At 41.2% G+C, this 17,717-nt stretch overlaps 1 protein-coding gene across 2 annotated transcripts in view; it reads right to left on the bottom strand.

Moving 5' to 3' along the window:
• Window positions 1-3,052: 3,052 nt before the first annotated feature.
• Window positions 3,053-17,717, bottom strand: part of LOC143289185 (NFX1-type zinc finger-containing protein 1-like) — a 110,086-nt gene continuing 95,421 nt past the window's right edge. For both annotated transcript variants that reach the window (XM_076598111.1, XM_076598112.1), the window contains exons 22-25: window positions 15,656-15,848; window positions 13,948-14,400; window positions 13,445-13,586; window positions 3,053-8,894 (exon numbers count right to left, since the gene is read on the bottom strand). In XM_076598111.1, the coding sequence (XP_076454226.1) occupies window positions 13,473-13,586; window positions 13,948-14,400; window positions 15,656-15,848 (760 nt within the window). In that variant the 3' untranslated portion in view covers window positions 3,053-8,894; window positions 13,445-13,472. The remainder of the gene's footprint in view (window positions 8,895-13,444; window positions 13,587-13,947; window positions 14,401-15,655; window positions 15,849-17,717) is intronic.

Consider the following 17,717-nt stretch of genomic DNA (forward strand, 5'->3'; position numbering starts at 1 on the left):
TTGGTTAAGAGTTCAGATTTTTCCAGCCGTCCAGGTCAACATATGTGCAAACCTTTTAGTGCCTGACCCCCATCTTGTGTATACGCATGCAAAATATTAAATGTGCACGTTAAAGATCCTGTAATTCATGTCAGTATTTGGTGGGTTATGGAAACATAAACCCAGCATTCTTCTGGCATTCCAGGGGGGAAGTCGTGGCTGTCTGAAGTCCTGGAACTTTGTGGTTGTAGCTCTGGTGCCTAAACATTTGGTCATGCAGTACCAGCCTTTGATTTGTTGTATGCTAATTGTTTATTAGGCAAATGGTGATTTTCCTGAACCACATCTTAAACTGTACCTTTTACATTTATATCATTCTTCCCTTTGTTGTGTTGCAGTTTGAAAATCTTTGATTTAGGATCTTTTTTTTCTCGGTTGAAAGATTATCATAGGATTTAAATCACATTCTAATGATTTTTTCTTGCAGATATTTAATGCCATCCATACAGTGTTTCTGTGGATACCTACTCTGAATTTGTCATGTTGACATTTATGCTATCTTTAGAGTGTGTCTTTGGTTATCTGATTATTGATGAAAATAATGATGATGTTGAATGTGATGGTGATGATTAACTCTCTCCATACGAACGACGAAAGAGATGATGTAAACAGCATTTCACCCCAGTTACCATCATCAAAATATTGCAAGCGGAAGGCTCTTATACTGAAGAGGTGAATGTTGACAAAGAATACCACAGTTCTGACGACGGAAGCTAAAGGTTGGGTCATTCAGACACCCACAGGACATCCGAGGGGTCTGTGTGGAGGAGAAGAGAGGACTGGCCGTACTGAGTGAGTTAAGATGTAGGACATGAAGAAACAAGAGGAGAGTAGTGGAGGATAAGGAGGAGGATGGTTTTTGTGTAATGTTTCTGATACTAATGTGATCATCTTCACTGGGTTTGCTGTGATGCAAAGAAAGACGGTTTGATCCATTTTTATTTTCATGCATGTTTTAATCTGTTTCTAAGGTACTCTGCTTTTGTGCATGGGTATTTTAATATGTTTCTAAGGTACTCTATATCCTTGTGCATGTTTTAATCTGTTTCCAAGGTACTCCTTATTTTTGTGCATATTTTTATCCGTTTTTAAGGTACTCTTTATTTTTGTGCATATTCCAATCTGTTTCTGAGGTACTCTATTTTTGTGCTTATTTCAAACTGTTTTGAAGGTATTCAAATTTTGTGTATTTTTCAATCTGTTTCTGAGGCATTCTTATTTTTGTGCTATTTCAAACTGTTTCTAAGGTACTCAAAATTTGTGCGTATTCCAATCTGTTTCTAAGGCGTTCTTATTTTTGTGCTTATTTCAGTCTGTTTCTAACGTACTCAATTTTTGTGCATATTTCAGTCTATTCCTAAGGTACTCTGTTTTTGTGCATAATTTCAGTGTTTAAAAGATACTCTATATGTGTATATTTCAGTCAAAGGTACTCTTCTTAAAGTGGGTTTCTCTTCCTCTTTGACGCGTTGGTCATGGCGACTGTCCTGATTGTGCTATTGCTTGTGGTTGTTGACTGGGTTTTATTGTTGCCAGTTTATTATTTTCCTGCATTTTGATATCTTTTCATTGATTGCTTTATCTGCACAGATGATAAAAATGATTTGCTCAACCACTGGTTCACCATTTGCTTTATTGAATTCTGTGTCTGTAGACAGATGCATTTTATATGAAATTTTTATTTCTCTTTAATTTTTTTTTTCAATTCTTAAAGATTTCAGTTTATATATATAAATCTATATATATTTATTTATAAAAACTGAAATCTGTGTTTAGAAATATAAATATATATATGGATTTAGATATATATATATATTTATATAGGCAGATAGATTCATGCATACATACAAGCGTACATAGACAGATCAGAGTGATAAGTGTGTTGAGTTTACGTGGTCAAGCATCTGCTTCTGTTTATTTTTTAAAACGGTACGTGTGGTTTAGGGTACAAGGGTGTCTGCACGCTTTCACGCTTCTTTGAACTGATCTTTTTTTCTTCTTTAAAAATTTTTTTTTTTACTATGCATCATCACAGTTTCTTCACTTTTAAATACAAACATGTTACTTTTCATCCAGTAAAAGTGTGAAATATAATTACAGCCTTGTAGAAATGGGGTTTTGTCATTATTGTGTGTGCCTTTTTGTAAGTGCATGATTAGTGTTCCAACTCCTTTGCCGTGTGTGTGTGTGTGTGTGTGTGTGTCATAAGTGTTCAAAATTCTTGGACAATGTGCATTGTGTGTGTGTGTGTGTGTGTGATAAGTGTTCAAAATTCTTGGACATTGTGCGTGTGTGTGTGTGTGTGTGATAAGTGTTCAAAATTGTTGGACATTGTGCATGTGTGTGTGTGTAGGTCTGTGTGTAGGTCTGTGTGTTGATGTGTGTGTTTGTGTTCGTAGTAGTCACAAAACGATATGTGCCGTGCACACACACTAGTATTAAGAAAAAACTGAGCACAGTAACCTGTGGTCCTTAATATACAGCAACGGTTTACAGCAGTAAAACATACTGCATTCATCTGTCTTGTTGCTTCTTGTCTCCTTCACTTTTCTAAGAATTACATGATGCATACGGTGCTGATCACATTTACATAGGCAGCAGATGTGGTCAGTGCGAAAAAAATCAGGACTGGTTTGCACCTTTAGAAACTTGATGTTTATCAGCATTTCTTTACCACCCCACATCCCTTGATCCTGTTTTCTTCCCTTCCCCACCCATACTGATATTTAGGAATGCAACCGTGCATGCAAAGAGAGAAGATGGTCAGTTCTAGGTTGATGCTGTAAGAATAAAGTTAAAAGGTCCCAGCCTTTTACACAGCCCTTGGGGCAGTGAATTCATATCCACTGTGTCCAGGGCTCAGCACAGGCAGGCGGGGCCCAGTCCTCTCCTTCCGCTGTTTTAACTCCCCCAGGTGTAGGGTAGGGCAAGGCAGAGCAGAGCTGTATAGCTGGGATACCAGGATAATGATGGGTCACACACAGGCAAGAAAACACAGACGTGTGTGGAGTTTTTATCGTTTTATTTGCAACAGTTACAGGAAGCAGTGCCTGAAAGACACAAACAAATAAGCAGAAGTGCAATACTCAATGCAGATAGTGCACTGCATACAATGCAAAACACTACAACTGAAACCTTGTATACAGAAGGTACATAAAAGAAATGTGTGAAAATGAAGGTAAGCTTTTTGACAAGTGCACTGAAAAATACACTTTCAAAGGTAAATTCAGACATACACCAGCATGAAAATGAAAACACCAATAGCAGCAGTATTATGACAATGGCGACAACGATGAAGAACAAGAGAGGCGAAGCCCGCAAGACGGATACACGATGCCTGCGTAACTCGACACAAATTCTGGATCAGAAAAAGAACCACAAAGCAACCATGACCTCATGGCAGGACATCATTTTGAAACTTGTGGTCTTATCCTTTCAAATGGATTCATGTTCTGATATTTTTAATCTCTGAACCAAGCATTATGGAGACTTATGTCAAGTCCTGTTGTTGTGCTGATGAACTTTTCCATCTTATGCTTCTTGACCTTGACTGTTGATGTATTACTTCAGTTATGACCTTGATCTCGACTTTCAGCAGAGTTCAAGCTCTCATTAAGGCCGATCAACGCACATTTTGGGATGAATATTTGATGCCAGACAAAAGCTCCATGGCATTTCCAAGCTTTCTCCAACTGGGCAAGTTTTTTTTTTTTTTTTTTTTTGCTGCCCCATCATCTGCACCATTTCAGTGGCATTACTCCCACGCCGCTCATTTAGATTCCCCCATACACAGCCACACCCGGGTTCGTCCGTCGCAGTTCCAGCATCGGCAGTCCCCAGGGAACCATCGATGTTAGGTCGCCAGGAGGCCACACACCAGAGGAGACCCTGCACTGCTGCTGAGTCACTTCGGTGGTGTTCAGTGGTGCCTGTTCTGTTTTAACGTACTTAGGACACCACCTACTAAGCCCCTTACTAACGACAATAATGGCTTAGTCGCGGAGCCAGACTGAGTGAGCGTCCCTCCCAGAGTGGAGACTGCCACCACGTCCCTCAAACAACAGCCCCCCATGAATCTGCCGACACTGACGACATTGACAGGACTCACCCCAAGCACGGAAGTGGAGGGTATCGAAACTGAGGTCACCATGAGAGCAGGGCATGAAAGGCCACAGACTTTGAGACTATTTTATTTATATTGATGACGATGAAGGAGCAGGATGACGATGATGATGACGATGTTGCTATAGAGGTCCATTTTGGTTTGGGACTGCGTGACAAGGCTGTACTCTACGCTTCCTGTCAACTGGGCAAGTTTTGCCTTGGTCGCAACAGTCCTACAATGGATCCCCTCTCACTACGGCATTGCAGGAAATGAAGAGGCAGACAAGCTCTCCAAAGCAGGAAGCAGGCTTACCTAATCTGCCCACCCCCTTAACTTTGGGGAGGCAAAGACCAGTCTGCGCAGCCATTCAGAAACAGCTGGCGAGAACGGCTACATTTGGGACCAGAGGAGGACAGCATCCACCAACTGGGTCGAGCTCAGCAAGTCGTTATCCTTGTCACGGTCGCTAAGCCGAAACTTATTTCCCTTTCCCAACCCCTCCTAACTGATGACACTCCCACACAATGACACTAACAAAAACAAGATAATACGGAGCCACAGATAAAAGAAACAAATGTTTTTATACTTAAACAGCCAATTGTAATGAAAGCAAAGAAAATACACATCCATATATATATAAACTATTGATCCACACACACATACACACACGCACGCCCTTGCACACACACACACAAATCACGAAATAAAGTCAGCCATGGCGTTGACATCAATGATGGTAGAATAGCTGACGACGTCAATGAAGACTGAAGTGAAGACAACAATGACGAAGATGCAGCGAAGACGCCGATGATGATGAAGAGAAAGCAATGACGACAACAACCATAGACAACGACGACGGCGACGACGAAGTGAAGACAACGACGATGACAGCAGGGGCGCAGGCAAGGATGACGGCAGCAACAGATGATGAAACAAGCCTGCAAAACACGCCCAGACAACGTGCACACAACACAATACACACGCTCTGTGTTGACAAGGAGGGTGCACAAATAGATGACGTCTTGTTCCTGGCCTCAGCAAAACACAAACACAAGCGATGACAGCACAGCAGCTACCTCATCGAGAGGCAGGAGACACTTCCGAACGAAAGAATAAAGAAAACCTGGACTTGACCCGCTGATCAAACCAGCACATAGAATCAGCACCAACACAAACTTGCCAATGTCATGGACAGTGGGTTGACTAGATGGCTAGGCACTCAGCCACACGAAATTTGTCATTAAGGACAGTAGGTCCACGAGAATGACTATTTGAGAAAGAAGATTAAAACAAAAAAACAAACAAACAAACAAACAAAAAAAACTACTCGACTCACTAGTTGATGGCCCTGACCCTTCAGCTGAACAAAAAGAAAAACTCAGACTGAAGACTAACAGCAACACATGAACACGACATGGAACAAAAAAAAACAAACCCAACGTCGCTGATCCCCTACGACAAACTCCGCATGGATGACGTCAATATCCATGTAATTACCAATGATTTGACGTCAATCACTCTTTGTGCACCGAAAGTCCACTTTTTGGCACCACATCAAGACTGCCCTCTGCATAAAGAGCTGGATTTTCAGCAGCATTCTTTGCTCACATCATGACCCATAATTGCTCCATGTTTCATGAAGACTACGCAAGACCCATGCTTGATCATGCTGAAGATCTTTTCCTGTCTGTGACCAACCCAAGTTCCATAGAAATTAGACTAAAGACAAGCTCTGCCACACCCACAAACTTCATATTTGATATTGTTGATTATAGTCCAACCAGCAGCACAGGACCAAATCAAGACTGCCTGTATTCTTCTGCATTTTAAACATTTACATGGGGGACAATTTTTTTTTTATCTATCTTACAGATTCTAAATATTTACAGTTAGGTTTTAAGCCACACTTGCAATCCAATTCTATGCAAAACATTTTTAGTGACACACAATGTCTCAAAATTCAAAGCGGATGATTGTTTTTTAACACGCAAACAAGACAAGAAACTTTGCAAAGTAGCCAAGTCACACTGTGAAATAATGTGGTGAAACTGCAAGAAAGCATAACAACATTAAACACAAATCAAAAAAAGAAAAAAAAGAAGAAAAAGCTTATTGATTTTACTGAAAAACAACAACTACTAATATGTGACGCAGCATGTGAAAAACCAGCTGATGTCGAGATATATATATTTTTTATTATATCTATTTACTTTCAGAAAGTTTAAAATTCACAGATAAACATACAAAACAGATCTATCTATCATTCGTTTTTTATTTATTTATTTTTTTTTCGCAGTTGGTCTGCCTGCAAGAGCAAATGGGAAATCGGCTCAAGAAAAAAAAAAATTGCTTGCTTTTAACTTCAGAACAAGAATGACCTTGAACATGTATTTTGTGACAAAGATTCTGAATTAAGTGAACTATATATTTTTCTACATGAAAAGAGCATTATTATCATTATCATTTTCTCTCTAAATTCAAACGAAGTCAAGAACAGCCACTTGACACTTTGACTCTTTACTGTCATTAGCTTAACAGCCCATGTGACAGGGGGGTACAGGGGAAGTTACAGTGTCGTTTTATCCAATCATTTGAAAAAGTAAAACAAAACAAAACAAAAACAAAAACTAACGCACCTAATGTTACAAAGGTTATATCAATAAACAACAGCCAACAAATTGCACACAAAAAAATAACAACATCATCATCATCAGATTGACCATCCAAATACTAACTATATCTGCTTCTATTTTGACCCTCAAAGAAATCATTTTGGAAACCATTTTGATTTGAATTAACGGGCATTTTGATCATTTATTTTCTTTTTCCATGTATCTACTGCCTCTGAGACGTATTTTGCAACTGAGAGGATAATATTTTTGTCATTTGATGTTAAGACACTGACCAGGTCTTTCCTCTTTGCTGCAGCTGTTTTAAAGAGTGTACAGTTTTCCCGAACCTCCTCGTATCGTAAAGAACGGCCAGTGGATGAGTAAAATCATACCATGAGAGAGCAGAGTCAATGGCGACAGTCAATGTTCAAATTAGAGACAAAATATTTCTCGCAAATTTGATTGATGAATGTTTGGAACTTCAGGTTTGGATCCAAGATCAAAATAATGTTTACTAACTGCAGTCATTAAGTGTATTGCCACATAATCGGCTGACATAATTCCAGAAAAGCCTTAAGTCAAATGCACTGAATATTCCAACTTCAGCAACTGATGTATGCAGCAACACCAACAGCGCACCTATCTGAAGACATAAAAAATACCACATTTTCAGGCAGTTTTATGCTAAAATACTTACTGACAGCAAAGATAAGATTTCAAAGATGCGAAGTTGGTAAAAATCTCGATTTTCAGTATTTTGACCCTGATGAGGTGCTTCTGTGCATAGCTAAGAATAGCTGGCTGCAACTATCGCTGGGTTTTCGTGTGCTGCGTCAGTTTCAGTTTCAGTAGCTCAAGGAGGCGTCACTGCGTTCGGACAAATCCATATACGCTACACCACATCTGCCAAGCAGATGCCTGACCAGCAGCGTGACCCAATGCGCTAAGTCAGGCCTTGAGAAAAAAAGAAAAAGAAAAAAAAAGGTGAATAAATAATAGATAAGCTTAAATAAATAAATAAATAATAATTATAATATAAAAAAAAGGTAGTAGTAATAATAATAATACTAATAAAATAATTATAATAATAAATAAATAAATAAGACAACAATGATGATAAATAAGCAAATAAATGTAAAACATGAAGACACACATTCATGTGCTGCGTCACATATGATAAAAGTGATGTCTTGCCGTGAAACGTCCCCCATTCCTTCCCGGTTCTCCCCTCAAATGCTAGAGTGTGACACAGCAAAGTCACAGCAACAATGGTCAATTTTATCACACACATCAAACTCTGACAGCGTGTCTGGCTTGCTCTCTGGTGCAGCTGGTCTGTCGTCACTTTCTGCAGCATTTCTAAGGTTCCTGTGACTGAAATTGCTGGAGACGTTGACCTCCCTTCCATGCTGTCGGCAACACAATACAAGGGGAATCATTGTCTTGCTGTTACACTGGCCATCCATGGCAGCCGTTTTACAAAAAAATGAGCACTTCTGCATTGAATCTGACTGGTGTCCTCATATTGTATTGCATTACATTGTATTGTACTGTATTGCATTGTACTTTACTGAATTGGATTGTAGCCGACTAGTTCACGTTAAATTTTTGTCAAAACAGATTTCTCTGTGTGAAATTTGGGCTGCTCTCCCCAGGGAAAGCGTGGTACTACAGTGCAGTGCCAGCCTTTCTTTTTCTTTTCTTTTTTTTTTTGCCTGCAAGTGTATGGTTTTGCTATCAACGTGGACTTTTCTACAGAATTACACCCAGGGACAACTCCCTTTTTGCCGTGGGTTCTTTCACATGCGCCAGCAGCATGCTACACACAGGACCTCGGTTTATCGTCTCGTCTGAATGACAAGCATCCACACCGGCACTCAAAGGCTAGGGACAAAGGTGGAAGGAATCACTGGTGAAAGTGGGATGTGAACCTGTGGTCTCAGATTCTCCAGCCTTCCAGGAGGACACAAGACCACTAGGCCACCACTCCACTTCCTCATGACCAGGCAGCACGTTTGTTGCCGTCCATCACTGACAGATGTCCCAGACAGGCTGGCTGGCTTGGTGAGCAGGGAGGTCTCCATTCATCTTCCAGAGGCTCTGGGGTGACTTCATCTGATTTGCTGGGGGTAAGTCGTCTGCACATATGATAAAAACATAACGCATTTCAGTTTATAGTGAAATTAGTAGCGCATTCAAACCTGTCAAAGTGCTTTACGATGACCTGTTAGTCAGACACGAAGCACACAAGAACACATGCATGCACGCTGTTAGTCTATGCACATATATAAACACATGACCACACACACACACTCATACACACACACACATGCATGTACATATGATGATGATGATGATGATACTTATATAGCACCTATTCTCAGTCAGAGACCAAGCTCTAAGTGCTTTACAAACACACGCACGCACACACACACGCAAGCACATACACACACGCATGCATGCACATACATACACATATGCATGCACATACACACACGCATGCATGCACATACATACAGCCCCTTCCTATCTCTGTGGCTGCCTTCACCTCTACACTCCATCTCGCTCACTACGATCAGCTTCGGATCCACTCCACTTACATATACCCAGATTCAAACTCTCGACTGTTGGCCACCGTTCTTTCTCTGTCTCTGGACCTTGCAATTGGAATGAACTTCCTCTTTCGCTTCGTCAAGTCTCCACACTCAGCTCTTTCAAGTCTGGCCTTAAAACCCACCTCTTCCCAAAGTAGCCTCCCTTCCCTGCCTCTTCCTTGTCTTTTTAGTTTTTTTTCAGTTTTAGAGTTATGCTTGCGTGAGAATGACTGGTGCGAAAGCGCTTTGATTTGTTTATGCACAAGATTTAGCGCTATATAAGTACCATTATTATTATTATTATTATTATTATTATACACACATATATGCACACACACACACACGCATGCATGCACACACACACACCCAACCCCCCCCAAAAAAACACACACACACAGAAGTAGGTCAGGGGATGTGAATGATTCCATGTGAGCTGCACTGCATGAGACAGAGGATGGACATACATCCTCACAAACTATTCTCTGTATTTTTTACTCCCTTTTTTCGATTCTATGTCAATGGTTCACACAGCCATTCTCTCTCTTTCCCTTTTAAACCCCTTTTCACTATTCTACGTCAATGGTTCACACAACCATTCTCTCTCTTTCCTTTTTAAACCCCTTTTTTCCATTCTATGTCAATGGTTCACACAACCATTCTCTCTCTTTCCTTTTTAAACCCCTTTTTTCCATTCTATGTCAATGGTTCACACAGCCATTCTCTCTCTTTCCTTTTTAAACCCCTTTTTACTATTCTACATCAATGGTTCACACAACTATTCTCTCTCTTTCCTTTTTTATCCCCTTTTTACTATTCTACGTCAATGGTTGACACAATAATTCTCTCTCTTTCCTTTTTTTTTTACCCTCCTTTTTTTCCATTCTACGTCAATGGTTCACACAACCATTCTCTCTCTTTCCTTATTTACCTCCCTTTTCACTATTCTATGTGAATGGTTCACACAACCATTCTCTCTTCCCTTATTTACCCCCCATTTCACTCTTCTACGTCAATGGTTCACACAACCATTCTCTCTCTTTCCTTTTCACTATTCTATGTTAATGGTTCACACAAACCTAGGATATAGGCTCTCAAGGCCTGATCAGCGCACTGGGTTTAAGCAAAGATCAGACATGTGCCTTTTCCACTTTTTACATCAGATGTGGTGTAGTGTCATATAAATCCGCACACTATGACACTTACATGTTTTTTGTTTTTGTTTTTTTATATCAAGGCCTGACTAAACGCGTTGGGTTACGCTGCTGGTCAGGCATCTGCTTGGCAGATGTGGTGTAGCGTATATGGATTTGTCCGAACGCAATGACGCCTCCTCGAGCTACTGAAACTGAAACTATGTGAAACTGAAACTGTCATTCTCCCTCTTTCTCTCAATCCTCACCCCATATTTCCTTTTTCAAACACGTGCATGCAAGCACGTACAAAGCAGTTTTTGTTTGCTTTGTTTTTTTCCCCGGGGGAGGGGGGGGGGGGGGGGGGGGGGGGGGTTACACTTAACACAGACACGTGATGGTAGTTTGGGTACTGCAAGATCTGTTCATTTTTCCTCCAACGCATGCTTAGTTCATGTAAAATGCTACTGGCAACAAAAAGTCTAACTAAATTATGTGTAAAAAAAAAAAAAAATTGAAAGTCCATTATAAGAAAAATATATTTGAACCACATAAAAGTGAACTTGGATAGAGGGATAAACAGACATGCAGATAAACACAATGGAAAAGAACCTATGGCAATGAGAAAGCTGTCCTCTGGCAAAATTATGTAAAAAGAAATCCACTCTGACAGGTACACAAACATATAAGCATGCAATCAAGGCCTGACAAGTGTGTTGGGTTATGCTGCTGTCAGGCATCTGCCTAGCAGATGTGGAGTAGCGTGTATGGATTTGTCTGAATGCGGTGACACCACCTTCAGAAACTGAAACTGAAATAATAAGTATAATGCAAAACTGGATACAATACGGTGCAGTACAATAAACTATACTTGCCAAAATAAAGATTCAATGCAAATTTCCAGTTAAACAAGCTTGAAAATCTAGCGGTTCACTTCGCTAACCTCCCCTCGTGTAAACAATAAACAACCGAAACATTTGATGGACAAAAGGAATGTTGCTGACTCCACTTTTTCTGATCGCATTGTTTGAAACTTTCACAAAACCTTTTATTTTCCTAGCATACAGCAATGACAAGGATCTAATGGTCATAAAAATCAGACTGAACAAAGAAAAAATTGGTAGAGCAAAAGGAATAACTTGCATGGAGCAAATCAAAACGAAAAGCATATTTTGTTTTGACCATGTCAATGGCTCATTAACTGAACTCGGGGTTAGAGGGGTGTTGGTGTGGGTGGGTGAGGACAGAGATGAACAGCATTTTAAGCTTTTATTTTTGTGGTCTATGGTGTTGATTTTGGGTTGCTTGCTGATTTCGAGGATGTCCTCCTAAAGGGCCTCACTCTTCCCAGTTCTAAGGCAGTCAGGGGGTTCACTTCAACGCAGCATGTTCTAATCAAATCTCCATGGCTCCAAACATATACAAAAACAGGCACACTGTCGGTCAGAATCATCTAGTTGAGGCATGGGAAACAGCTCTTCTTTGTAGCAGATGATTACAGCATCAGACTGAGGCTCTGACACAGCGTTTGTAACTTTTTAAAGCATCCCTTTCCCAGGGACCTGTTCGATGAATATGCAGTACGTCCATTCCATTTTCCAAGCACCAGTGATGCATATTTATCCAAAGCCTTGCTCAACGTCAATACATATATATTCAATGCCTTGCTCAACGTCAATGCATATTTATCCAAAGCCTTGCTCAATGTCAATGCATATTTATCAAAAGCCTTGCTCAGCGTCAATACATATATATTCAAAGCCTTGCTCAATTTCAATGCATATTTATCCAAAGCCTTGCTCAACATCAATACATATATATTCAATGCCTTGCTCAATTTCAGTGCATATTTATCCAAAGCCTTGCTCAACGTCAATACATATATATTCAAAGCCTTGCTCAATTTCAATGCATATTTATCCAAAGCCTTGCTCAACATCAATACATAATTATTTATCCAAAGCCTTGCTCAACGTCAATGGATATTTATCAAAAGCCTTGCTCAACGTCAATACATATATATTCAAAGCCTTGATCAATTTCAATGCATATTTATCCAAAGCCTTGCTCAACGTCAATACATATATATTCAAAGCCTTGCTCAATTTCAATGCATATTTATCCAAAGCCTTGCTCAACGTCAATACATATATATTCAAAGACTTGCTCAATTTCAATGCATATTTATCCAAAGCCTTGCTCAACGTCAATACATAAATTATTTATCCAAAGCCTTGCTGAACGACAATGCATATTTATCCAAAGCCTTGCTCAACTTCAATACATATTTATCCAAAGCCTTGCTCAACATCAATATTTAATTATTTATCCAAAGCCTTGCTCAACGTCAATACATATATATTCAACGCCTTGCTCAACGTCAATACATATATATTCAACGCCTTGCTCAACGTCAATACATATTTATCCAAAGCCTTGCTCAACATCAATACTTAATTATTTATCCAAAGCCTTGCTCAACGTCAATACATATATATTCAAAGCTTTGCTCAATTTCAATGCATATTTATCCAAAGCCCTGTCCCGGATCTTGGGAGCTGCTAAACTTTCAAAATTTTATTTTGTTTTGTTTTTAATGGGACAGGAAGGGGAGCTATAAACCTTTGAGTTTATGAGGCTGTTTTCTGTGTCTTTTCCTTTCAGTCTCTTTCTTTCATTCATTCACAAACACTCATACTCTCTCTCTCTCTCTCTCTTGTCCTTTTGTGTGGTTTTTCCTGTATATTTTATCATGCCTTTATCATTTAACATTGTGCAGAGTAGACCCTATGTTGGGTCTTGATGAAGAGACTTGACGAAGAAGAAGAAAGCACACCAGTGCTTCTCTGTTATCTCCCAAAATGAAGAATTGTGTCTCATCTCGTTCTGTCTCCTATGCATGCAGGTGAATGCAGGAACTCCCCCACCCCACCTCTAACCTGCAGAACATGGCACACCACCAACCTTGATCCTGGTCCACCACTGCGGAGGTCTAGCCTTCCTTTTCAAGACAGGCCAAGGGAAGTGCCCCGGGGAATCGTTCCTTGTACCGCTTCAAGAGCTCTCTGATGTGTGCCTGCCGGCTCTCTGTGTACTGCCACCCTTCCTGTAGGTAACACAACAGACAAGGTGACGGGGGAAACTTCTGATGATATGAGAGAGGGAGAGACACACAAAAAGACACAGAGAGACAGACAGACAGATACACAATGAGACAGACAAACAAACAGACAGACAGAGACAGAGACAGACAGGCAGGCAGGCATACAGGCAGAGACAGAGTATTTTAGTACTGGAATGAGTTTTCCTTGTCAAGTTGCCCCATAAGGACTGCAAGGCCAGATCACCGTTTGGGTGTGGTGCTGGACCAGAAAGACCCAGATCAACCAACAGTGAAAGTACCTGTGCACAGGTACAGAAATACCCCCCCTCCTCCCCCCCCCACACACACACAGACTCTCACTGACCTTCATCTGTTGAAGGGCATCCTCCAAAGGCCCATCCTCCTCCCTGTCCTCCACAGACCGCTGAGGTCCCGGCGTGACAAGCTTCCTCCAGTAGCACAGCAGTGCCAGCCAGTGCCTCAGCCTGACCATTTCCCGCTCTGCGTCCCTGGCTTCCTGCTGGCTCCACACTGAGCGACAGAGGCACGCCCAATCCTCCATCCTGCTCATGGCGTCGTAGAAGCAGAACCTCTGGACCTTTGCTATTGTGAAGGCTTCTCTCAGCTCTCCAACCTCTCCCAGAAACTTCATCTGGTTCCTCATGGCCTGCAATCCTTGCAGGCTGTGGCGTTTCCCTGCCGCCAACACTTTTTCCTTCTTCTTGTTCTTCAGGAGTCTGCTGACTTGACACTCTTGTTTTTTCATATCTGCCTCAAGGTCTTTCCTCTCCCTTTCTTCTTCCCCAAGCATACGAACCTGGGAAAAGACAAGTTGAGAGCACAACGTCCAAATGATGAAGCCTTATATTTTCTTTTGCATGGAGTTTGATGTCAAGGGTAAACAATCAGTTAAAAAAAAAGTGTTCCATTTTTAGGTGGAGAACATTTTAATCACCAAAAAAATCTGCTTCTTTTGAAAAAATCTTAAAAGGTGGACCGGACATGTTCTTCCATTCCCTTCCATCCTGTTGTCTGTCATCTATCTCAATGGGAGTCTCTCCTACCTTGATGGTTTCAATGTCCTGACAGTCTCTCCTACCTTGATGGTCTGTGTCCTGACAGTCTCTCCTACCTTGATGGTCTGTGTTCTGACAGTCTCTCCTACCCTGATGGTCTGTGTCCTGACAGTCTCTCCTACCTTGATGGTCTGTGTCCTGACAGTCTCTCCTACCTTGATGGTCTCAATGTCCTGACAGTCTCTCCTACCTTGATGGTCTGTGTCCTGACAGTCTCTCCTACCTTGATGGTCTGTGTCCTGACAGTCTCTCCTACCTTGATGGTCTCAATGTCCTGACAGTCTCTCCTACCTTGATGGTCTCAATGTCCTGACAGTCTCTCCTACCTTGATGGTCTGTGTCCTGACAGTCTCTCCTACCTTGATGGTCTGTGTCCTGACAGTCTCTCCTACCTTGATGGTCTCTATGTCCTGACAGCCTCTCCTACCTTGATGGTCTGTGTCCTGACAGTCTCTCCTACCTTGATGGTCTGTGTCCTGACAGTCTCTCCTACCTTGATGGTCTCAATGTCCTGACAGTCTCTCCTACCTTGATGGTCTCAATGTCCTGACAGTCTCTCCTACCTTGATGGTCTGTGTCCTGACAGTCTCTCCTACCTTGATGGTCTCAATGTCCTGACAGTCTCTCCTACCTTGATGGTCTGTGTCCTGACAGTCTCTCCTACCTTGATGGTCTGTGTCCTGACAGTCTCTCCTACCTTGATGGTCTGTGTCCTGACAATCTCTCCTACCTTGATGGTCTCAATGTTCTGACAGTCTCTCCTACCTTGATGGTCTGTGTCCTGACAGTCTCTCCTACCTTGATGGTCTGTGTCCTGACAGTCTCTCCTACCCTGATGGTCTGTGTCCTGACAGTCTCTCCTACCTTGATGGTCTGTGTCCTGACAGTCTCTCCTACCTTGATGGTCTGTGTCCTGACAGTCTCTCCTACCTTGATGGTCTGTGTCCTGACAATCTCTCCTACCTTGATGGTCTGTGTCCTGACAGTCTCTCCTACCTTGATGGTCTCAATGTCGTGGAGCTGGGTCTTGATGATAGACCCATAGCGCAGGTGATGTCTGATGGGGGTTTTACAGAGGGGACAGGCCTTCAGCTGAACACTGTCCTCCTGCTGGTCAGTGGTGGTGGTCATCCACTGGTCCAGACCCGACACCTCCAGCACGTGACCACAGTCCTCCAGCTCTACAAACCTGGGGGAGGGGGCAGGTGAGAGAGAGAGAGAGAGAAAGAGAGAGAGACAGAGAGAAAGAGAGAGAGAATATGTCACACTCTTCACCTTTTGTACAACAACTCTTCTGCTCATTCACATGGAGAGGAATGTCATACTTCTTCATATTTTTTTTTTTTCTGTGCAAAATCTATTCTGTTCACTTTGCCTGAGGAGAAAAGCCACAGTTCTTCGCTTTCTTGTGGAACTTCTGCTCACTCAGCTGGAGGAAAATGCCGTGCTTCTTCATGTTGTTGTTTTATATATATATATATATATGTGTGTGTGTGTGTGTGTGTGTGTCTGCGTGCGTGCGTGCATGCATGTGCGTGTGTGTGTGTGCTTGCGTGCGCACCTATAATTATGCATAAATGCATGGAGTTTTGTTTTGCTGTGGAGGTATGTGGGTGGGTTATTGCATACCAGAAGGCTGTTTTAGAACTTTTATGTACATTATATTTGTCCCTTTTTTTCATATGATATGATATGGATAATCATATAACGCCTATCCTTGGTCAGAGACCAAATTTTAACGTGCTTTACAAATATGGAGTCATTTGCACGACAGGCTGCCAACCTGGGCACTCATCATTTATTACCTGGGCACTCATCATTCATTTCCTGTTTCATTTGATCAGGTTTCAGACACACACACACACACACACACACACACGTCTAATATCACTCATAGTGAAAAGACACTAAACTAAAGAATGAACACACACACACACACACACACACACACGTCTAATATCACTCATAGTGAAAAGACGCTTAACTAAAGAATGAACACACACACACACACACACACACACGTCTAATATCACTCATAGTGAAAAGACGCTAAACTAAAGAATGAACACACACACACACACACACACACACACACGAAAATAGCATTCTTTGTTGATTCCAAATCAGTACTTTAGGCTCTAGAATTATTTAGCCTTGAAACGAAACCTGACTTAGTTATTGAGGCAAATTATTTTTGGTACATTGTTTGAGGATTAAAGGGACTGAGGTCAGTTTTTGTTGGGTGCCTTCTCATGTGGGCATTCATGGCAATGAAACTGCTGATAAAGCTGCTAAAAGAGGAGCACAAGATTCAGAAAAATCGACAGAAATACATGTCCTTCTTTCCGTAAAAGAGGATACACTTTGTTAGAAAAATCAGCATGGGGTCGATTTCATAACCGATGGAAGGTAAAACATACAGGGACACTATTCCCCGAAAATATTATTAAAGAAAAGATACCGAATCCATCAGCTTGCTATACAAGATTAATAACCTCCACTTTCTTCCGTATAAAACTCAATGCGCTGAAGACAATGTATAGTAAAAATGTTACATGCATCTGTGGTAAGCAGTTCAGCTTGCATCATTGTTTGTTTCACTGTCAGCAGTTACGTACCTTCTTGCCCAAGTATTTCAAAGAGAATAACTATTCTGCAGATGATTTTTGGAAAGTCATTTCTGATGTGGTTCTTATTGTCGAACTTTCACAGGCATTAGTTCATAGCCCTATTTCTATATTCCTTTAATGTACTTCAGAATTGTGTTAATGATTTCTGATTATTGTTATCATTACTGAATTGTTATTGTTAATAGTAATTGCATGTTAGTTATGCAATTTTGGTAGTTTTCTACCTTTTCTGTTTTATTCATCCCTCTCCCCCCCCCCACCCCCTGCTTCACCCTCCCCCATTGTTGTTGTTGTTGTTGTTGTTTTATTAATCGTCTAATATCACTGACAGTGAAAAGATGCTAAATTACAGAACGAATGAGCACACACTCACACACAGTCAGCAAGACATGTAACATTTTACATGTATGACTGTTTTGTTTAATTAC

Source organism: Babylonia areolata, chromosome 13 (genome assembly GCF_041734735.1).
Source record: "Babylonia areolata isolate BAREFJ2019XMU chromosome 13, ASM4173473v1, whole genome shotgun sequence".
NCBI classification, from domain to species: Eukaryota; Metazoa; Mollusca; class Gastropoda; order Neogastropoda; family Buccinidae; genus Babylonia; species Babylonia areolata.